Source organism: Stigmatopora argus, chromosome 2 (genome assembly GCF_051989625.1).
Source record: "Stigmatopora argus isolate UIUO_Sarg chromosome 2, RoL_Sarg_1.0, whole genome shotgun sequence".
In the NCBI taxonomy this organism is placed as follows: Eukaryota; Metazoa; Chordata; class Actinopteri; order Syngnathiformes; family Syngnathidae; genus Stigmatopora; species Stigmatopora argus.
In genome coordinates, this window is record NC_135388.1 from 7,409,719 (window position 1) to 7,434,066 (window position 24,348).

The following is a 24,348-nucleotide window of genomic DNA, read 5'->3' on the forward strand; positions in this document are numbered from 1 at the left end:
AGCAGCCTTTTTGGGGGGGGGGTGCAAAAAGCGCCCTGGCACACAGCTGCACAATCGGACCTTTCTCCAGCGCAAATCAATGAGGCAGCCCCGGGCTTGGGCCGCTGCCCAGAAAGCACAGTTTGTGAGGGAGTCTCACCTTACCCTTGTGCAGCGGCTGAAAGGAACCACTATTATCACTGTACCGCACTCACCCTGACACCTTTGCTTTTCTTCCTCACTGCCGTTTCCTCCTCCTCCTCTTGTCATTTCTGCCCGCTTCTCCATTTCCACCATCATTGTCTCTCCTCGCCGCGTTCTTCGTCTTTGTGCACTCCCCCACAAGGCGACAGATTGCCATCAGGATCTGCGTGCCCCTCAAATCAGTTGTGACAGTTTCTTATTACTGTGTTTACCTGCCCGAAGGCGGCGGTTGGATGTACTTGAACCTCGCTCACATCGCCTGGATCTGGACCAAAAAAACGCAAGGCCACATTTGGCGTCTCGGGGGCCGATCGCTCGTGTGGTTGAGCCAGTCCACCGTTTTTTTGCGTCGGAGAGGGAGAGCCAGATGGAGACAATTATCATGGATGTTGAAATGTTTATGACAAGGTATAAACAGGGCCTTGCTTGAGAATAACTCCACAAATGTAGCCTGATGCTATCGCGCCCACGTTCTGCTTGCAATAATGTTCAAATTTCTTGTTTGGCTGGTTGACCATGGAACCTCGGAAACCAAAAATCGCAATTTTCAGTCATTCTTATAATTTTACAATACATGTATTGGTAGGTGTCTCTGCACTTTGTGTGTGTACATAGGGAGTAAAGGCAATTTTTTGGCAGCCCTTTTAATTTAAGGCTTTGTCTTTTTTGTTGAAAATTCAGTTGCCTAGTTGGTATCGCAAAAAGGCCAAGATATTAGCCCAAATTCCTCAACATTAACCCATTTCTTTTATACCAAAAACTCTTAAACAAACAACATTCGCTGTATCTTTTCAGTGTTTAGGGTTATTTGCTCCTGTATGAATTAACGACTTGATAATAGATATTTTTAAAGGCTCAAATAAGACAGCCTATTAGAATCTGAGGCCGCAACGTCTTTAAAGGCCACTTCTTTCAACCAGTCATTGTTGCTCTATGTCAAAGAAAGAATCCTTTTGAATGTTTTAAAACCTTTCTAACTTGAGATGTTGCGGGTTATCAAGGTCAAAAATCAGATTGTCAGTTTCATCTTCCATCTTCTCGATCTTCTTTGTGTATATTCTTTTCTCTACTCTACACTCTCATATGTTCGAATTCAAACCACATAGTATTTTTTTTTAAATATTAGAAATAAGCCATCACAAATCTTCGTCATTATGTGATCGTTCAGACTTGATTGTCCACTATCAGAACAAAGCCACTGTTGATATTGAGTAGTATTCAGTCGGTAGCTGACTTAAAATGTTTGTTTTTTTTGCCTCATTTTCTCACTTTTTTGTAACGTTCTATTTTAAAATGTGCTTGGAAATTAGTTTGGTCATGAATTTAGTGAAAGATCAGCAGCAACAGGTTATGTAAGGAGCATGCCTGGCTGTGTCACACTGTCTGCTCTCCAGCGCTCTTATCTGCACGGACAGGTCATCAGGTCAAAAAGATTAGATTGTCGGTTGCTAGGTAGAATTTGGCAAGTGAGTGAAACAGGTTCCTCCTATCTTTCCAGTACTTCCTCTGCCCCTGCAGCAGCTTTTACTCATTTTGTCGCAGGCAAGCGGACAAACGCATCTCTGTTGCTTGTGGAGTATTAAAGTCTTCAATTAATGTCGACTTGCAAGGTGGGGGTAATTCTATTAGGATGGCTCTTGCGTAACAACTCATTAATTAACTTATTAAAAGACAGTGCGCTCTGTTATTTGACACAGATGTGATGTTATCGGCTTAGTCAATCAAGTGGATTTTGTTGTCCTAGAGTTCGGGTGTCCAAACTATTGCACGTTTTTCTTCCAACTGATCCAGCACGGACAGTTTAACCAATGGATTTTTTTTCTGAAACAAGCTGCAACTGAATGAAATCCACTGATTATACTTTTAAGACTCCACATTGGTGAAAATGTATCCCCCTCATTGGTTGGAATGAAAACCTGCACCCACGTTGGCCCTTCAGGACCGGTTTGGACACCCATGTCCTAGACCGGTGGTGTCAAAGGTGCGGCCCGTGGGCTCTGCCGTCATTAGATGTTTTGTTCCGTGAAATTTTACTGAAGAGAAACCCTCAAAATCTGTTGCATGTGGAAAGTAATCATGTAAATCTTTACATCACTTCCTGTAGTCACATCCTGGAGCATATTATTTCAAAAGTAGTTTTTCCATTGTGCTTTTGCGATACATTCTATTAACAAAATATCTGGGAAAAACTTGTTGATAGTGTGACAACATTTTGGTGATATTTTAGTTTGGTTTTAATTCAGGAGTTTTCTTTACCCACTTTTGTTGTGAAATTTCAGTTAGGAGCAACTATTAGACCTTTTCAGATTTTTTTATGAATATCACTTTTTAAACTATCGTGGAAACGCAGTTAGTTATGCTTCTGTGTTATTACGCCAAGTAACAAAATACGATTCCTTGGCGTATATTAAAAAAATAATTGACATTTTAGACTTTTACCATTCATACTGGCCAATGAAAAACAATATTTTATGTATACGACCAGGGATAGAATCCTAAATCCAGCCTGCGATCATATAATACAACGATATATTTTTAACTTCCACGCTACGATGGATGTCTCGATGTCACTGACTGCACACGCTAGGAGTGATAAGGTCAAAAACGTTTTTTTTTGTCTTACTCTCTCTCTAATACGAACCATGTGCGGTGCATGCTGGTGAATGAGCGTTGTTTAGTCTGCACGGTTCACTTTACATGACGACGTGACAAATTCAACATCTTACGGATCCAAACTGTAGATATGTACGTAAAAAAATAACATTATTGAAACTAATCAAGTTATCGGTTAAAACAGAATTTGGAAAGGCTGTCATTAACATTGCTTCGTTCAAACAGGTGGAACTCATGTCCTGTTACTTAAAACCCGTTTAACATTTTTTAAATATTTTGATTCATTTCATTTTTACCTCTGTTAAAAACCTCAACACCAGCGTTTACATCATTCATTGGCTGTGGATTCGTATGGATCTGTGCTTACAGCAGTAATTCCAGAAATCTTCCTTTCAATTATTCATGCCAAGTACATAACTTTTCAATTAAGTATAATTGCCATGCTCCGGAGATTTCTACACACTCACCAAAGAAGCAAGGTCACTAGCAGCCTTGGGAGAGAACTAACTATAGATGCTGATTAAGGCAAGCTAGCGGTAAATATTAACTAGAACAAAATGAGCTTTTATGATACAGCATCAATTGGCATTAGAATCACCGTGCATTAAATTATGTTGATTATGTACAAAATGATCAGGAACTCAAAGACCACTTTGTTTTGGCTCGTCCACAAAAGAACAGAACAACATTGATTGGCTTTTTGCTGTTTATCTCTTTTAATTTTTTCCAATGAATAAAATACTTTTTAATATACATTTTAAATCTAAAAACAGAAATTCTTTTTAATTTTTTAAATGTAAACAAAGTACATTTAAACAGTGTATATACTTTTTGTCTTTTAATTAAATATGTCAATCCATTTTTAGAAATAACAATAAAAATGACAACTCTAATAGATTTTCATTTTATACATCAAAAAGCTACAGAATACCACCCCAAAATTCCTTTTTTAATTCTACTTTTATTTTTTCATTTAAAAAAATATCAATACAGTAATCCCTCGAATATCGCGGTTAATGTAGAGCGGACATGGCCGCGATAATCGAGAAAAAATTATAATTTAACCGAGGGATTACAGTAAATCAAAGAACGATCATGTTTTTAGTGCAATTGTCCATCCACTTTTGACTGGCAGGTCTGACAGCCAGCAAAAGCATTTTATGCACTTTACTGAGATTTTATCAGGACTGTAATGCCTTATTACTACGGATTAATCCCAACACTGCTCGCGGAGGTATTCATTTCCAACTTCAATGATACCAAACGCTTCCTCCCTTGTGTGTATTATGTCAGACGGTTAATAATGTAAACCATGAAAACAATGTAACACAAAACTAACCAAGAAACAGCTACCCTTAGTGTTTTAGTTTAACATTAAACTCAACATCTCCGAAATAAGGGATCAAGTAAAGAAGTCCCACGTCCTGCCATATCTTGACACGACGATGTTGTAATCGTCCTCCGGAGAATTAACTCATTGTACATGCTTCATGCTTGGCCTCCGTGTTTAACCGTGGTTATCCGAACAGGGCTAACATGACCTGCAGGGCTCCTTTACAAACACTTCCGAGACTTCTCACTTCACCTTCATTTGGCAGCCGACCACAAAGCATCTGTCACGGTGACTGCTGGTGATCTCCTTTGGCCCGCAGCTGATTAATAATAAAGAGAAAAGATCTTGTATTCATGGTGCCATGTTTTGGCATTCCTTCCTGCAATTTTGACACCAATAAATGTAGGCTCCATTTTTTACTATGACCTACAAAGTTGAATAGTTCTTGAAAATAGTTGCCTAACAAGTTTAATTTCGTTTATTCTACAGTAAATATGACAAGGCTAATTTATTTGTGCAGCACAATTATACCTTGTGTTTAATTGGGCTGCACGAATAAAAAGTTGAGAAAAGAAAAATAATTGGAAACAAAAACAAAGGTATTTAAATTATGAGTAATTTTGAGTAAAATTACCATATTTTCCAGACTATAAATTGCACTTTTCTAAATTTATCTAGCCTGTGACTAAAACTCAAGTTGCATATATTCAAGTTAAACATATTCTCTCTGATCACCAAAAGCCTGTTTTATATCCATTTTAAAAAACTAATACTCAAGAGCCAATCAAAACCAAGATGCATGTTTTATCCATCTGTTTGTTAGCTGACAGGATACTTCCTGTTTCATTAAGTGTAACCACTGAATAGGCTGTGCTATTTTGTTTAAGCTTATGAAGAGTGCCGTGGTGACTGAAAAAATCACCTCCTTTCATACTGTCGGCTCAATTTTCCAGATCCAAAATATTTCTGTAATCCTGCTACGTGTACCAGTCGCCGCTTCACTATGTCAAAATGACAACCGATCGCTATCAATTTGGTCGTGGAATATCACACCTTTGACCTCGGTCTTATTTTTCCCCTGCGGCATTCCCCGTCTCTCATCGCGTCCGCTAGACTGGTGACAGACAAATCCGCGCTATGCCTCTTTGATGAAACCGATCACTGCTACCATGGCCAAGTTGCAAGGCGTTGGCCCCAGGCCCAATTCACACCAGTTCTGGAATTACAGCGGCGCAACAGTCCCATGACTGAGCTGTGTTTACAAGACGACGTGACCGGTCTGCGCTCGCAAGCGGAAACATCGTTTATATGAATTACTGGCCGGTAGATAACCATAAATATTCATGAGGGGGTTTTAATTGAGCGCAGAGGTAGAGGGGGCGGAGATGTAAACCATCATGGTCCGTCACGCTGTCGCTATTAGGTAACACACAGACATAAAGCTGCCGTTCTCCTTGAGATGCCGCGATGAAGCAATCATGCGTTTGGAGGAAGTTTTTGTTGCCTGAACGTATCCAGTCATGCCATTGTTCATTCACAAAGTCTGAATGGATTAACTTCCTGGTAGACAGACCACTTTGTTGCCATCTATATTAACTTAATTTTCAAAAGTCATTTTATCGCAGGCGGCCCAGTGATTGAGTGTTTAGCGCATTGGCCTTACACTTCTGGGGTTGATGGTTTGATCTAGGGTGGGTCCTCGCTGTGTGGGGTTTGTATGTTTTCCCCGAGCTTGCGTGGATTTTCTATAGGTACTATAACTTTCCTCCCACATCCCAAAAACATGCAGGGTTAGCTGTTTGAACACCTTAAATTGCCCGGTACACGGTCGATTGGTCGCCGGTCTTTTGGTCCCCCGGAGGGTAAGTGATAATTACCATTTAAATCGTTGCTCGAATTCCCTAAATACAAACTGCAAATTACTATTTAGTCATACTTAATGCCCTATTAATTATTAGGCTAAAGAAAAGCTCCAAATTTCCCGGACTTTTATTGTTTTTTGTTGGAGAACTTGCTAAGACCTTGACGGATGTAGTTTCTTAAAGGGACAACGCATGTACATACAAACTCTCACATGTCGGCTCAGTGAAACTGCTCATGGCCATTGTTGGCTTTTATTGATTCGTAGACCGTGTTGTTTTACCTTGTTTTGTCGCCGGTCTTTTGGTCGCCCGTTGTCGTGGTCAGGGCGACCAAAAGACCGCAACCAAAAGACCGCAACCAAAAGACCGGCGACCAAAAGACCGACAACCAAAAGACCGGCGACCAAAAGACGGCGACCAAAAGACGGCGACCAAAAGACCGGCGACCAATCGACCGCACACGAAATTGGCCATGTTTGGCTGGGCGACCCTTGTGTGGATGAGTGGTTTGGAAGAGCAGCATTAACTGGTTTAGGTGTTAAAATTTGAGCTTTAGGTGGTCATAAAATAAGTTAACCATCTTCAATTTCATTTGAATTACATTTTGTAAAATGTGGATATAAAAACAGATTAATTAGGCTCGGTATGCAAATGTTTCCGGAGGCAGCGAGAACTTCAGAAAAGTTGTACTTGGCTTGTGGAGTTGGAAGAGGTGCGGCCTACAAAGTGTGCTTAAAGCCGTCACACTTAAGCTCTAGTGTGGCCGACGGCGCATGAATCCAAAGTTCAGTGTGGCGCCCTCAGTCAGAAACTGACAAATTGACAATAGGCGCCACAACGGTGAAAGCATTTAACACAAGCATGTCATAACAACAAGCTTAAGTCGCAGTGACGTGTCGAGGCTGCCAGGGCTTTGAGATCGTAATTATTGTCGTGCGCAAAGCCTCCAACAAAGACGTGAAAGAGGAGCGTGCTCCACGGAAGGTCGCTCCCCTCCAGACCTGCCGGGTTTGCCAACATTTCCAGGGAGGTCCGTGATTGAGAGATCCTTCCCCTTAGGAAAAGTGAGTTGTTGGGCGGGGAGAATGACATACCTGAGCCCCTCAGACAAGGTGAGACGGATCCTCGCGGGCATCGTGAGAGAGTAATGGACCAATTACCAGTCATTTGTACTCAATGTCCTGAGCCGTCGCCACCAGACAAATTAGTGAGATCTCATTGTGAGGATGGTTTAAGCCCACCATATTAAATGGCAAATTGCTTGGCTTTTTGATTACTATTGTTTCTCAATGGGGGGAATCTCTGTCGTACGGTGACGTTTAAGTCCTCTTTCTTCTGTTGCTGTCACTGTAAATATAGTTTTTTTTTTATTCGTGATAGGACTCATTCCAATATTGGAATACTACCAATGGCCCACCCTTTAAATTTTAAACCTGGGAACGTATCTATTTTTAGAGAAGAAAATACTTCATACAGACTTGGTCTTGCATCAATACTGGCAGGGTATCAGTGTAAGATTGAGCGTAATATATAGAAAGTCTCTGAATATTTTGACTTTTATTGTCGTCCTGTTTTTTTTGTTTGTCTTTGATTAAACTTCTATTGATCGTAATCTAGGCGAGAATATTAATATTTGCGTGTGCCCTGCCTGAATCTCATCTTATCATTTTACATATTTTCTTTTAATGAAGTACAAGCATAAATGAATAGAATATTAATACATAAAAAATGTTTAAAAAATTCAATGAGTTGAAGGAGTAGTTTTTTTTAACTTTTTGCTAATGAACAAGTAGAAGAAATTCTGAAACGTCAAGGCTTCGGTTAAGGACATTTTGAATATTTGCCCCATAGACGTCCCAATCTCTGGAAACTGGTAGTGATCATTCACTTGTATGCCGGGTTCTCCGGCTTGATGTTTTCTACAGAAGCAGAGGTAGCGGATCCACATCTCGTATCGCAAAGGTCCTTCGTTTGGCCGCACGCCTCCGCCATGTCAGCCCCAGCTGCTCCGTTTTAACGACAGCCTGCCGTTTGATCGTCCGCGAGCTTGTCACTGAATATGTGTGAGAAACCTGCCGCTTGTTGGCTCATTCTTTCCACACTCCCGCCAGCAATCATGTCGGCCAATGAAGTCTAGCTGGCTAGTGAAAAAATGGCACTTTTTTCCAAACGAAAACCCTTGGCAAAAATTATGGAAATCGCCGATCTCAGTCTTTTTATTGCTTTGCATCGAAGGAAATGACAAAATACGTAGACATGACGCAAAACGTCTTTTCAAATGGCAACTTTCTGATTTTAAGAAACACGGAAATAAATCAAGATCGGCAATTATGGTTGTCAGCAACTTAAAAAAAAATGGAATCACTCAAGTCTGGAATGGAATCGTTCGGTTCCGAAGGAAAGAAAAATGGAATCGCCAGATCAATTTTGCATGTTGGAACCTTGTCAGCCACTGTTTTCTTTCAATTCCAGCACAGATTTTCCGATGGATTCTTGGTGATTTCATCATTTTTGCAAGGGGTTGTAGTAGTCCTGCTATTGGCGATTCTTAAAGGAGCAGATCATGAAGTAACCCCTGCCCTCCAGAAGACCTAATGGAGTCTCTTTAGTGCCACTTTACCAACCCCTTAGTGTCCCAGGTGCATTGATTTTATTGAGAGGAAGGTAAAATGTGCCTTCCTCTCAATCCTGTATTTAAGGCTTCTCCCAGGACAGGGTATCTGTGGAGAAGCTGTGTGGCGGGTTTGGCATCCTACGAAGAGAGCAAAAGTTAAATACTTGAAGTTGGCATTTTACACGATGAGTGTACAAGTGCTTCTCTCATTTACAGCGGAAAGTGGCACAAAATTTCCCAAGGAAAATGTTTGCAGACTCATTAGAAATCCTCAGAGGGATTTGACGCCGCAGCGCTGTGAGGCTGCTGTTTGTTGCTGTGAACAACTTTGATATTTAGCGGATTCAACTGGCAATTTGAAGCTAATTACTTTATTCGACACAATCTTGTTTAATCAGGCTTGTAGCGGCATGCATGTTGCCTTTCATCTAGCAACAAGGAGTTGTCTTCAAGGCGTGAACTTTTGCTTATTCAGTGTATTAGCTGACAAGTTGCCAGTCATTTGATATAAAATATGCGATCTATGGATAAGTACATCCATCTATGCTACTTAAGGAAAGCGATGTTTGCCTGCCATAAATGATGGTGACGTAAGATTTTGGTGAAGAACAATCGGGTAGGCAATTTTCCCCATGTAGCCCTGAACTCAATAGAATGGGCTGTTTCCTTTGCGGGAATAAACTTGCGTGACATTTGACCCTTGTTAATCCATCACAGGGACAGACAAGACAGGGCCAGTGGTTTGTGTCGGTAGCTGGTAACTTGCCCAAGTTTAGACAGCATGCTGGTTTGATGATAGAAAATAGAATTAGTTAAGGACAATAGTGTACTGGTTTATGGATTTCCTAGAAAATGAATGAAAGCGTTAGTTCTTGCCAATCATGAAAAAAATGCATGGTACCTTAGCTATTTTACAAGTGTAAAATAATAATAATAATTAATATACCAACATGAACTCTTTGGCTCCTGTTGACGGTGATAAATGTCCAATCCTTCTTAACACTCCTTGTTAAAATGGATTGGTCATTTGTCAATGTCAATGGCACTGAAACATTAGCATTCTTCATTTCTTTTTCTTACTGATCATCACAGCCTATATACTCTGAATACTTTACAAATGTTCTACCTGGACTTGGTTTACAACTATTTGAAATTAAGTCAAAGCAATGGCCTTATTTATGACATCAACTGACAACTTGAATGGAAGTAGCAAGAAATGAAGGACTGCAGCTGTAAAAATTGGGGAGGAATTTTGTATACTGCAGTAATTAGTGGAGAAAAACATAGGTAACTTGTTAGTTTCTGAAACTTAAGTTGTAAATGTGAATGTATTCTATAATTCTTTAGTTCAGTTCGCACGAGTTCCTGAGTTCAGTCCATTCCAATTTTTTACAGATATTTTTTCTCATATTTAAATTATTGTTAACAATTTGTTCACATTTTTCTCGTTTTGAAGCCCTTTGGGATCTTTCAATTATTTAGAGCTGTAAAAATAGACTTGATTGACCTGATTCGACTTTTGAGGCTGCTCTTTCTTTTGGAAGGATGGCAAAAAAATGAGCACAAAAGCCAAAGAACAAGAAGCTTGTAGTGAATTCTTTGATTACTACTCGGCTGATACTTGTCGACATCTTGCATGTTGGAACACAACTTTTCCTAAAAATATAGCTTTACTTCCTCATATTCCCTGTCAAGGTTGTTTAACATTTGTAATACTACCATACATACTCAAATAACCACACCGCTAAAGATTCGAGAAGGGCAGAATCACCGGACACGTAAAAATATCTCACCCTGAGTCAACGCTTTATAACGTCAAGGAACTGCAGTGCATGTCAACAAAGCCAAACCATTGCACAAATAAAATAAATCCTTACGGATAAAGTTGAGTTCCCACGCAGCAAGTCATCTGCGGGGAAACTGCTGTTTAAATTTCCCAGTTATGATTCACAACAAACTCGAGTCGACTTTTCAACAAATCTTTATTCTTTAAATACACGTCCACTGGTCAAAATGAATTGACGATCGATTTGATTTATTGCTTCGGATAGCCACAGTTGTAGAACATGTTTTTCAGTGTGTATACCTGCCGTGACTGATTATATTAAAGTTTTACATTCAGGCTTCACGCGTGCTTATCTTACGAAGAAAAGGGGATCCGCCGAGTAAACACTGGCCTTTTCCTTGTACGTGCTTCTACAGTGGATGTATGTGAAAATGTAAAAGAGACAGCAGATTGGCTGCGGGCGCTGCGTATTGTGTCCTGTAAGTCGTCTCAACATCTTCACTCAAACGCACTGGCGCTTTGATCCCTTAGTGCTCCTGACCCACTGCTGTTCTGTCACGCTGACATGTTTAACAAATACTGTCGGGCCCGAACGGGGTACATCAGGGTGTTACCGAGATGTTGTTGTCCCACTGCTCACAACGTGATGGACGATACGGCGCTGAAGCCTTTCTTATCATTATCTTTTAAACTCACACTCGCACATTTTCATCCGGCGGGACCTCACAACTCGTTACGTCGTTTGAAATATGACTTTTCTGGCATCCCCTCTACTGAGGTCTTCTTGCCTTTCGGTCGCTCGCCACCAAAGCAACAAAACGCGAGTCTGTAAATATTTCAGTGGCTCGGGCAATTCGTGCAAGGCCCTGCTGCTGTGACTCATTGCGCGTCCGGCGGCACAACACGGACCAGTGTGTGGCCGCTCTGTTGTGCGGAGGCAGCGGTGCTTGCATGCGTGCCCGAGCATAGTCCGGGATTACAGTTTGTGTTGTCTGGTCTGTGTGGGAGCAACTACCAGGCATGCACTGGCGCTTTGGAACAGCAGAAAGGATTCACAACACTTAGTTCTGCTTGGCGGCAAAGTGCCTGTTCATGGCGTCATTGTGCTGAACCAGGAGCAAAGTCTAAAGTTATGACGCTATTCCTTTCCCACTTGCTCTATTTATGTATATTACGTGTGGAGTGGAATGTTCGTTTACGAATGACAATGTTTGCGAGTAAATCGGACAAAACCAGCAGGATGGATTCTTATTGCTTCAAGCAATGTTATGTCACATTTAGCTAAGTGCTACAAAGCGTATTGCGTGAACCGTCGCAAATGACCTAAAGCAACAAAGCACTGAGTTACGGCAAAGAAGTGGAGTGTTGTGTAATTGTCAAGTTAAGCACCTGACTTAAACCCAATTAAGTATGCATTTTACTTTCTGAAGTAAAAAATGATGGTGATTTGCCTTGTTGAAGGCTTGCCAAAAATTATTAGGGATAAAAAAATCAAGTGTCTGTTGATGTCTTTGTGTTCCAGAAGTTATATTTGACTGCAAAGGATTTGTAACCAAGTATTGAAAATATATTTGTGACTTGTAATTGTTAAAATATCCCCTTATTTTTGGCCCCTGAAAAAGTAAAGCCATGTATACAAACAATATAATTCCTAAACCAGCCATCTGATTTGGAAGTAAACACATGAGATGAATGCTGACATTCTGCATTAAATTCTGCATGTCTCAGTCATTTCATGACAAATATGCCCCAAAATAAGAAACCACTTTTGTAATGGCCTAGTTAATCACCTGACTTGAATTCAAATAAGCCATTCGTTAAATAGCTGTTTAAATACCCAAAGACTGTGAAATTGCGGCAATGTGATGTTTTAATTGTCTCTGTCGAGCTGTATCTGGAATGAAATGTAATTGCGTCTTGTTGTCATGACAAATAACACTGATGTGTTTTTTTTAATCTTTGTTTGTGAATGTTTGCATGGATATCTGTAACTGACTGGAACAATTGACTTGCAATGCCAATTTCCTCAAACTTTGTTGGGTCCAGATTGCTTCAGACAAACGCATTATCATTGGCTAAGTATAATAACAGCGTTGTGGTTTGCAGAATCTTGTTAATGTCCACATTCCCAAGATTATTGCTATAATATAATAAATGGGAAACCTGTTTTAGGATGGATTTGCCCTTGGTAACGGCCATGTTGCCGGCCACTCCCCTGAGCCAGTCTTCAGGGAGCGCTTTCCAATAAGAGTAATGTCCCCCTTGTGCACGGCCACCCGCGCACAATTTACGGGCAGATTACAGATTCTAATAAAATTTTTGCTAGCCTAATTAAAGAATCTGCTCCCTGTTTTATGGTAGTTCAGTTTCCCTCCAGCGCGTGTGTCCAATTTAATTATTCTGATGCAAATAATTAGCATGAGCTGGCCATTGTTCATCTTATTTGCATATTATATTGGATAATTGAATGAGAGTGGCTGATGATTCAATTAGGGTGAATGACACATGATTCCGCTCGCCGTAGAGAAACGTTAAGAGAAGGAGCAGCCCGGGAATACGACGTGTTCCTTTTGAATATTTATACGTTGGCCCGCGCTTCAACACCCCCCTCGCCCTTTGGCACTCTGCTAATTTAAAAAATGAACAGTGGCGCAGCGCCTGAACTTGTTGCGGCGATTCACTGCGCACTGCCTCTCTTTCTTCGTCCGCGGAAGAAGAGGCACCGGCACGAAATCAATGATTGTTTTTCATCTTTTAAACGCTCCATTGACAGGGCAACGCCTTTGCGCATTGATAAGACGAATGAGGCTGACGTGGCTAAATTGGTTTTCAGGCACTTGCAATGTAAACACAGACTCCTGGTGCCTTCCGGAATTCCATTATGGACAAGCTCAAGCGAGCTGATGAAGGTTTTCCAGGAGTGCGCGATGTAGTAGGATGCGACCACTAAAAAAAACAACCCATCAATGTTTAATGTCTTACCTCAAGTCATTCGTCTTACCAATCCTACGTAGTGGAGTTTTTCCGAGTGGGGCTCGGGTGGGAGAAGTGTTCGGAGGGAATATTTGGACCTCGGCTTCAGCCTTTCACATGCTAATGTAAGCACTGGCGGCAGAAGAAAGCGGGCCTGACCCGGGGCCACCCGGTGACACGGGCTGCTGATTCAGTGCCGGCAGCCCTGGCTTTGTTTATGTGTGTGCACAAGAAATAATGCACGTCATAAAATGAGAACTTTGAAGGGGGAACCACTAGCGCACATGATAAATGCTCCCGCAGAATCGCCTGGGTATAAATAACTCGTCCCTATAGTAAAAAACGACATTGCGAGAACCACTAAAAAGAGCCGATTTTTCCATCCACTGTGAATTTGCGGTGCAAATTTGGACAAAATGAGGAGCAGTCTTTGTCATTCTTTGCCAACTGTCGTAGCTTTTTCTTGGGACGTGTTGAAGCCGTAAATTCAGTTAACAATCATCTGCTAAGGACAAGTTGATCAGTTTGAGCTATAAATATCATTTCATTGTAGTGTGATCAATTCAGTATAGGTTGTACAGAATTTTCTAATTAATGTATTGTTTTATTTTTTTAACACGACGTTCCAACTTCATTGAAATTGAGGTTTTACAGTAATGAGGAGGGATGTGCCCAATCCGATCATGTGATTGGACATCGGACTCGATGAAACATGATTAGTCAGCCTTCCCAGTTTAAATAAATTTAATGTCTAATGCTGTTATTGGCAGTGAATGAGCTAAGGAGCAAAATTATCCCAAGGTTTAACATTTAGGTGTGAGCATGTCATTTAAAAAATATTTTTTTGTTGTTGTTTTGCCATTTTAACTCTTATTAAATGGCTACAAAGCAACAAAAATGTAAAAAGATTTTGTCAAAACAAACCTAAGTATGTATGTTTGTAGTACACAACATTTTTGCTAGATCATAATTGGGTGGAAAAAGATATGGTCACCAAGGCAGGGGATCGAACCCTTAACCTTTGCGTTGAGAAATAGCTAACACTCGTTAAATTAGGCTTAAAAATTAGGTGTTAGTGTTGGAATGAAGCTGGAGTTTCAGGTTCTAGCATTGGATTCTTTGATGAGGGGCTAAATTCTGAATACAATGGTTTCGAGGTTTGGATTATGGTTAGGAGTTTCTGCATTCTGGAATCCAGTATTTATTATAAGTTAAGGAAGATACAGTTGTCTCCGTTCATGAAATATTTCACCCTCCTCCTTCCCTAAACATTTCCTTTGACTCATCAAAAAAAGTCACTGAGCCAATGCACAAACAGAAGATCTCGCAAACTAGGAACTGAGCACTCCGTTTTCAAATACAAGACAGTCAGAAAAAGGCAAGCGTCATGCTTCATGAGCTCACTTCAAGGATTGTCCATTTTCAAACACATATTGCAACACCTGAAACTTGTGTTGGTCCCTATCTCTCTCTCTCATACGCCTTGTTAAAGCTCCTCTGTCCTGTTATAGTACACAAAGTCTCGTCTCATTGTCTGCACAGAGTTGTTTTAAGGTGGGGGTGGGGAAGGAATTTACACAGTCCTGGGGATCTGTCAGTAGGTGGTATAGGAAACTGTAAAGATAAGTCTTAAGTCAGTCCACCGAAGAGCTTTCGGCATGTGTCAGATCTCTAAGCAGATAGAGCCGTGCCCTCTGTTCTTATCTGAGGCTTGAGTGTGCCCACGGACATCTGCAGATCTGCCGAATTTTCCGTTTTCCTTACACACCTTTACCCTCAACGTCAACCATGTCAGTCAGGTCAGTCTAGACGGCCCAGTCGGTGGCTGGCCATCGGCCCAATGATGTGTCACTTCCTCAAATCACAGACTCACAGCATGCCCTAATCAGGAAAAAGTTTGGATTTACAAAAAAACTAAAGGCTAAAATCAGAAATATGGCTCTTCCCAGAAAGTGAACTTAGTCAGATACATTACGCAATGCCTTCAAAGAAACGAATTGGAGCTAGTGTAGGTATTTAATCTTGTAGATTTGTTTCCATTCAAAACAGAGTGTAAGATTTGAAAATTCTGTGACTGATTTCAAAATCGTTCAAGATCACTTAATCACGTTGGTCATTTTCAGCCTGGAAATGTGTGAAAAAAAATTGGTTTCTGTAATTGGTTAGATTAGTAGAATACAAGTTCAACTTCAACTTCCAGTAGTTACAAACATACTTTATATCCCATTTTCCTCGAGTCACACAAGATACCAATCAACTGTATACATTGCACATTTTGGTATGCAGTAAAACATGACAATTTACAAGTGTGGTTTTCATTTTTTGCCTCTTCAGTATACATTTAAACAGATATGAGTACTGAAACCTACAGAGTAGGTGACTTCTCTACTGTCCCTGTCCCAATGCCAGAATTTATCGCTATTGTCAAATGAAGTAAAGCGTTACGATTTCATTTATTTTCCGAGCCCTGCAGAGGAGTTACCGCACTTGCAACCTTTGCGTTTCCTTCTGGCGTCCTCCCACTGTGAGCGCTTGACGAGAGGCAATTTGTTTGGATGTTTAATGCCGCGGCGCTGCTGGAGGAGGATTATACGAGATGGCCCAGTGATTTGTGGCGGCTGGTAGTGGGTCAGCCTTAGTGTGTGAGTGTGTCTATGTGTTTGTGTGAGATCAGTTCCAGGTCTTCGCTCTAACACAGACGTCAGTTGTCTTCTCACAAGCGTGCGTTCTGTCCCGAGGAAAAAACATCTCTTAGTACGTGTTTTGTCCAAGCGTAACATCCGCTGGCTGCCGAAAGATTCATATTTTTTCTGTTATTCAGCACTGACGTTTTTCTTGGCGGGCTAGAGAATCATTGACTTTTTCTGCAAAGCGTCACAAGTTGAAAAGCAGGCCAGTTGCTACTGTGAGTTTTCCCAGACACACAAAGGCAATGTGACACAACTCAAACCGGCAAAATAGTGTTCACCGTGTTGGCTAGCGTTTTTGTGAGAGGCCATGGTTTTCATCCAAGTAATCACTAATAGTTATGTAAAAATGGTTTTCCACCGAGCATGATTGGACAAGAGACAAACTCAAAGTTATCTTGGTAAGAGTTAATTTTATCCACATTTTGCTGCTACATTTTTATTTGACCACTTGTTAACTCACATTTAAACTACCAAGCGTTCATTGGCTTGAACCCTGACCAGAACTTTCTTCCTCTTCTATTTCTAATGGGAAAATCCAGAGGCAAAGGATCCTGGAACAGATCAACCTTAGCCATTCCCAGAAAGCCTCTCATTTGATTGCGATGTCTAAAGATATCGCGAGCAAAACTCTTCTCTTCCCAAAGTCTTTTGTTTACTCCTCCCTGAGCGTGGCCTTCCACTCCATCTTTTTAGGTAGATCCACCTCGGCGTACTTTCATCTCTCCGAGCGTAAAGAGACCTTGCGTTTACGTCTCAAAACGCTGGCAAAAACATCAAGCGACATCCCTTCACTCTCTTCTTTGAACGCGTTTCACCCTCAGATGATAAAAAACAGTGAATTATTGGTTTGTTTATCGTGCTCTTAAAGCCTAAAGTGCATTATTAAACAGAGAGCACATTAAACCCGGAGTATTGTTAAAAGTGTTTTAAAAATCTTGTAAATCTCCGTTATTTATGTCAGCGCGGTCACGGAGGCTCACCCCGGACCTTCTGCTTTTAATTCGGAGCAGAGGTTCGTACCTGCGCTGCGGCGGCCTGACCGACGTGACCTCCTCCTGTGGGGCAGCGTCCCCCCTGACACAAGACAGCCAAGACCACTAAATATGCTAATTCATCTTTCTTGTTGATGCGCAGGGGTCAAAACGAGCCTGAATTAGCCATTAGTGGATGAGTTATGCTGATTTTCATTTCACGTAAAGTATCATTAGAATGATTTACCTTGTTGGTCTCCTCAAAAGCAGACAGGAAATAAACAGGGGACATGTTTTGTTTTTTGTTTTTGGGGGTTAGACATTTTCAATGGCACTGAAACATCACAGCAGTCATCCGAGTTAATTTTTTTGACGTCTTTATTTAAAACATTATTTTAAGTTTAAAAAAAAATATAGGTCCAAACAAGGTAATTAAATATTACGTTCCTTCATTCGCATTTTCCTAGTTCAAACGTATTGGACATCTAGTGGTGTTTGTGGCAGCCATCTTGTTAAATGTGTCTCTGTAGAGGTTAGGATTGCATGATATTGTTCATATAAAAATACTATGTACACATGTATGTCAGTAGTCAACACAAAAAAGCCACCCCCCTGAAAAAAGACAAATATATATTAAAAATATACAGTATCCCAAAAATTTTAAAGCAAAGGGCAGGGGTCAGCCACCAGCCTGCTGATCTCCTGGTGGCGAGTGGTCGCTGCCACTTTAAGAAATGAAGCAATATCATTAATGGAGGCCTCACAGGGCTGACATCCTGCTCCAATTCAGCGGACCCCGTCCATCACGCCATTACGGTGGGCCCAGCAGTATTAAAATCCAATCACTCCTGTGGCTAGTTTGATTAAGGAGGGAAGCGTACAAAGAGCCCCGCTGACCCATTGTTGCCTTTGCCAGTGAGTCCCAAGAGAAAGTCCAGGCCCGGTCCCTCCCGGACCATCCTTATGCTGCTTTCAGGCCGCGTATTTTTTCAACGCTGCGCGATTGGTTCCCATACAAAGTCAGTGTTATCACGCATGCAAATGATGACAGGGGGCACGCGTCGGGCGTGGCGCCAGTTTGACCAGATAGTAGGCCGCGCCCCGCGATGTCGTACGTTGAATTTTCACGTGATTAGCACGTCAGCTTCACAGTTCTGAGATGGGAGTTCAAAGCTCCCAGGGCTTGCGTGAATTTTCTCTGGGTACTCCCACATCACAAAAACTTGCAGGGTAGGCTGGTTGAGCACTCTAAATTGGTAGACGGTCGATTGGTCACCGATCTTTTGGTCGCCCGGAAGGTTATTGATAATTACCATTTAAATCGTTGCTCAAATTCCCTAAATACAAACTGTGAATTACTATATAGTCATTCTTAATGCCCTAGTAATTATTAGGCTAAAGAAAAGCTCCAAATTTCCCGGACTTTTATTGTTTTTTGTTGGAGAACCTTCCTAAGGGGACAACTCATGTACATACAAACTGTTATACACTCGCACGTCGGCTCAGTAAAACTGCTCATGGCCATTGTTGGCTTTTATTGATGCGTAGACCGTGTTGTTTTACCTTGTTTTGTCGCCGCTCTTTTGGTCGTCGGTCTTTTGGTCGCCGGTCTTTTGGTCGCCCGGACCGCAACAACGGGCGACCAAAAGACCGCACACGCTCTAAATTGCCCCTGGCTGTGATTGGTTGTCTGTCTCGATTCGCCCCGCCTGTTGCCCGTAGTTGTCGGAGATAGACTCCGGCACCCCCCGCGACCCTTTTGAGGATGTGGATATACGGAAAGGGAATGAACTCCTAAAATTACATTTCATTCCACTCCTTTCTTTTGATTGTTCCCACTTTTTATCACTTGTTTTTCTTTTTAGGCATATATTAATTCCTCCTAACTTATGGTTGTTTTTTTTTTTGTCTTGTTGAGGCTCCAGTCGTCCCTCTTAGCAAGCGCCTACCGCATGTGACACGAGCCCGAAAAAGAAGGCGTCATCCAGGAAGACAGAGTAATTCATTGCGCCGGGAGCAGCAAAGCTGACAGGCGGGAGTTACGGCGGCGTCTTTTGACGGCCACTGTAAATCTCCGGCGCCGTTCGCATCCGCTGCGAGCGTATCATTAAAGTTGGTGAACTTGTGAGTCAGAGGCTTAATTGAACTTTGGCACTAAATCTAAAAAACAAAGACTTCCTCGAGACATTCTTGAACTCCTGACCTAGTGCAGTCAACGCCGCGCAGTCTAAGGTCTCGATTCCTTCTCCTGGCTTCTATTGATACGTTTGTCTTTTCGCTACTCACCTCGTGACCGCTTCGGGAGGCGGGTACAGGTGGAGCCGGCCTGGGTTTTACAGTGACTCATGGTGCCATGCTCTGTCCTCCTAATGGTTGTTGCCGTGTTGTTTCTGCTCCAGATTTATGGGTGGGTGTGGCGCCGTGATTTACTTGCACGGCGTCTCAAACGGGCTGGGGGTGATTCTCGCCGTGTGTGTGTACACGCTCTTTGGAGTGATGCCCCAGGCTGCTACTCTTGTCATTTCCTCTCGCAGGTTCAGTTAAAGTACACATGTTTGTGATGAGGCCACGTTGAGTGATCTTTGTTTGATTCTACGTAAGAACTATGTGATCAAAAATTTACTGTAACTCGTTGGCTAGAATTGATGGCGATAGACGTGAGATGAATTTGAACTGGGAAGGTTGCCAATACCTCGTAGGCTGCCTTTTCGCTTGTGAAATTCAGGAAAGACGGAGGTTAAAAATCGGCTCTCATCCTGGTTCAATGTCATTGAAAGCACTAAATAAAGCCAGAAATTTTCCATGCAAGAACTTCTACAGTTAACTAAGGTTTATCGCTAAATCCGCCTGCTAGCACTAGCATTACCATAAAGGGATTTTCTCTAAACAACACACGGAAAATTGTATCCGTGTATTTATTTTTAGCAGTTTGCAAAGGCATATCTACTGGTCTAGACAAAAAAAAATCAATCAGGATGCTGCAGCTAATACAAAATGCTGTGGCCAGAGTCCTCACAAATACCAGGATAATGGACCATATTATGTACAACAGTTATTAAGACAACATTTAGTTATTATGCTTGCCATTGACAAAGCTCAACTTCCAACCCATTTAAAGTGGGAGGTTTGGCAGAAAATGAGCAAATGTTAATTCACTCCCACTTTCCATTAGTAGTAAACAACTTTAAAAACAAAAAATAGTCCCACCGTTAATGTCAGCCAATGAGTTATTTTCCAAATACAACCATGCTCTCTTTTTGCCGAAATAATAAATCCTATCATCATATTTTTCTATTACATTTCCTTCAGAATGTTTAAACGCAGAACCTCTCAGAATTCAAAACTGGGCAGTTAGTACTTCAGCTAAATCTTGTGATACCAGTTTTGAAACGTTTCACATGGTGACACAATACGGTTATTATATTTCGTCACATAACTGAATAATGTATTTGTAACCGACTGCTAATTGATACTCATTCAACAGTTTCTAATGAAGTGTCCGGTGATTGCGTGTTTTATTTCTAATGGATGTCTTTTTAATATATCTTCTTTAAATCTCTGCCTTGTTGTCCAGGATGCTTTTAAGCTGAGAGGATAAAATGTGGATATTTACTCACTGTGTCAGTTTCCCATAAAAGCGGTGCTCAAGATCGATCACGCGCAAGCGCTCATTGTGGTGTAACCTGGAAGCAGACATGATTAAATCCTTGTCACAGCACGTTGGGTCGGCCATTACACGTCCACGATGAATGGCTGTTTAAATTCAATACTAAAATGCCTGGCAAACGGGCACGGTCCGCGCTTTAATGCACTTTACACCAAGCTTATTTGGACAAAAAACAACTTTTGGGGAACATTTGAGGCTTTTAAGGGTTTCATTCAGGCTCAGTTCTTAGAAAAATACAGTAAGTGCCAGTAAATAGGAAACAAGTCAAGTCGCATGTAAGCCATAGTACTACCGAGTATAAAGTTCAAACTTTTTGATGAAATGAATTTTTAATGGTCGCCCATTCTGTAAAAACCAAACGTCATCGATTCATTCTCATAAATGTTGGCTTTATATTCAAGTTATGAGCACGTTGGGCCTTCCTTCAGTTGCTATTTATCCGCTAACGTTGGCGGGAAAGGCAAAATGTCTTTGCCTTGCCTGCATTCTCTCCTTTTTCAAAGTAAAAACAAAAAAAGTCCCACTTGAGTGGCTGCATTAAGTCAGCTTGTCAGGAGGATCCCAGGAGAGTTTGTCTCTATGCTGGTGGCCCCCCCTCAGGACCACCAAGGTCAGTGCGTGCCACAAACCTGACTTTTTCAAAACCTTTATTTCCGAGTATCTGAAATGCCGCAGCCTTACGGCCCCCTGAGGCTATTTGATCTTTGCGATGGTAAAGTCTAAGCAAAACGGAGTCTCAGTGGAATTCACAAGAGAAACAAAATTAAATACTCAACTCAAAAACTAGCAGTCATCAATTTTTGGGGGACTGACAACTACTTTTTGAGTCGAGATGAATGCAAAGGGATTGCAATGTAATCTTCTCAAAGAAAACATTTGCTAACGTCATTAATAACATGTTTTTAAATGGAAAAAACAGCCTTACTATATATGCATAGTCGTTTTTTTCCACCAAAAAAACGTCACTAAATATGGTTGTTTTTTGAACAAATAAAAGCAATATTTTTCACATTTCAGCCTCATTCTTGTGCACTAAACCGTCGCTTTTACGCACGCAATTGCGTTTATACACACGCATTAAGTGGAATAAATCTTGTTTTTAAAAAAATCATCACATAATCACGAAATGCTTTTTTTGTCTGTCTATATATGCTTTTTTAAAAATCATTTCATCCCATAATCCCGCAATGCTTTTTTTGTCTCTCTCTCTGTTTTAATATGATGTTTATTTAAAAAAAATAATTTCATCCCATACTCCTGCAATGCATATATTGTCTCTCTGTGTTTTATTTGGTCGACTTTTTAAAATGAAAAATAGCCTTGCTTTAGAATGTTTTTTTCATGCCTGATTGATGATTTTATGATAGTCTGCATCAACAATGCAGCTTTCAATTTCCCTCATGTCAGCCTGTCAATGAGAGGATGACATCACCCCTAAACGGACCCCCTTGCCCTCAATCATTCATGACGTGGTGACGTCACCAGCTCTTACTGACACTTCTTTTCTTTTTAAACCAGATACTGACGTCATTTGTGTGTGAAGTGGTGACTACGTTGACCAAGGTTAGTGGCTCTAATAAACAAAAACAAGTAAAAATAAAATAAAATATTTTCTCAAACATAAGATAAAAAAACACTTACGTGCGAATACACCCTTTCCATTATTCAACAATAATTTACTAGATATTTTTTAAAGGAATGAATACAAATTTCAATAATACATTTAAGGGTATAGGCCGAGATGGATCAATTATTCGCAGATATCGAATACACACAACCAGTACTTTATACCATATTTTGTTAAATAATTTAATAATAATAATAATACATGATATAAAATGTTGACTTCAATGGTATGAAATGTGTTAAATAGTATCCGTAACCATTGTGTATATTTCTTTTTGATCATTTGACTTTCTTTAAATATGTTTTTATCAACAATGGATAAAATGAATGCATTGCTATCATGAAAATAAAATGATAATCATTTAAAAATCATAATAATTGATATTTTTTAAAAAATATATTTTTTAAAACTTGCTATTGGCCCTATAAAAAGGTTAAAACGCTTAAGTGCTGTAGTAATCACATCCCCGAAAGAGATTAATCAATGGAAACAAAAACATTCATTTGAGTTCATTTTGATATGATAAATGCTGCCACAAATAATTTTGTATTGGGAAAACCTAACAAATGTCAAATTACAAGATTTTTTTTTCTTTTTTGCAGTAAATTTGCTCTCCAAAACCAATTTGTAGCTAGTTTTAATGTTAAAATATGATCTGCATCTAGCCACCGGCCAATTTAAGTGAGTTCGCATTCTTCGCTGTTTAAACACTTTTGTTATTCTCCACTTATCTGCTTTATCTTAATCCATCTGTATTGTTTGTTTGTTATTTGAGGGGGGGGGGGGCGGAAAGGCCAATTAGACACGTCTCTTATCTGCCCACTGTCTTTCAATCCTAACGTGAAACTTACATTTCACGGCGTTATGGAGACAAAAAGAAAATGCTTGAAATTGCAATTTTAAAACGCTACGTTTCAATACGGATTAAAACGACGCAGTAAAACACGGAGAAGGTTGTCAGACGGTGTGTGTGTGTGTGTGTATGTGTATATGTGTGTGTTGGGGAGGAGTAAATGGGGACCCGGTTTGCATCAGCTGATGCCAGTAGCTGATAAACCGCGTCGGCTGCTGTCTGAACAGACCAGAGAAACTGGACGGAGCAGAAGCAGTTTTATTGGGGGGCAGGGTGGGTTTCAAAGTAAAAGCACGGCCAGAGTGGATTGTCGGGAGAAGGTAAGATATAGAAGAGCAGTTCCAACCTGCAAGCCGTCACATTATTATCTCCGTATTTCTGCCTGAAGTGCAATACCAAATGAAAATCAGTTTAAAGTGTCTCATTTGAAGAAAAAAATGACATTCCAACAAATGCTTCATCGAGACATACTTGTGTATTCATCTTTTTATTATTATCATTTAGATCAGATAATATTCCCTTTTACGAATCGCCTTCCTCACAATAAATAATAATATAACAATAATTTAGTTCTTTTGTTCGATCGAAGAGCTCAAACAAGCTTGTATTTTACAACACTGATACATTGCTTTTTTTCCCTTGTTTAGTTTTTTCCCATTCATGCTCCGCTTTTAAGACAGAGTCCAACGTATAAAAAAAAATGACGTAAAGGAAACAAAGACACAAAACCATCACAACGAAATGTGAAAAGTCCATGAAGTGTTTCCACAGTGTTCCCCGTTTCAAGTCTCGTCACGGAAAGTTTGCGCGTATATCCACATAGAAAGTCCCTGTACATCTTTCTTCATGCAACATCATCGTTTGTCATCCATCTTCGCCTCCAAAAGAATCAGAAAAGAAGAAAAATCCTTTTTTTGGTTGATGTGATGAGCTGCTCACATGCAAATGGGGTTGGAGGGGAGGGTGATGATTGGTCGGAGGACGAGGGCGCGGCATTCATGCTGCAATATTTGCAGGGGGGGTGGGGTTGTCTTGGCTGGAGGTCACGGGTCTCACGTCTCCACCGGGCTTGGTACCATACTGTTGGGGGTGTCCGGTAACTGAGATGATAAGGATGTGACGTCACTTCCTGATGAGTTGCCCAGAGAGCCTGACTCTGAGAAAGACACCTGTGCA

General features: G+C 40.8%; 1 protein-coding gene and 1 long non-coding RNA gene across 3 annotated transcripts in view; one reads left to right on the plus strand and one right to left on the minus strand.

Annotated features, from left to right (window-relative positions):
* Positions 1-24,348, plus strand: part of LOC144090113 (uncharacterized) — a 99,737-nt gene that overhangs the window by 49,834 nt on the left and 25,555 nt on the right. The window contains exon 4 of the long non-coding RNA XR_013305283.1: positions 22,211-22,255. This is a non-coding gene — a long non-coding RNA (uncharacterized LOC144090113). The remainder of the gene's footprint in view (positions 1-22,210; positions 22,256-24,348) is intronic.
* LOC144090089 (insulin gene enhancer protein isl-2a) overlaps positions 23,629-24,348 on the minus strand; it is a 30,102-nt gene continuing 29,382 nt past the window's right edge. For both annotated transcript variants that reach the window (XM_077621415.1, XM_077621409.1), the window contains exon 6: positions 23,629-24,341. In XM_077621415.1, the coding sequence (XP_077477541.1) occupies positions 24,225-24,341 (117 nt within the window). In that variant the 3' untranslated portion in view covers positions 23,629-24,224. The remainder of the gene's footprint in view (positions 24,342-24,348) is intronic.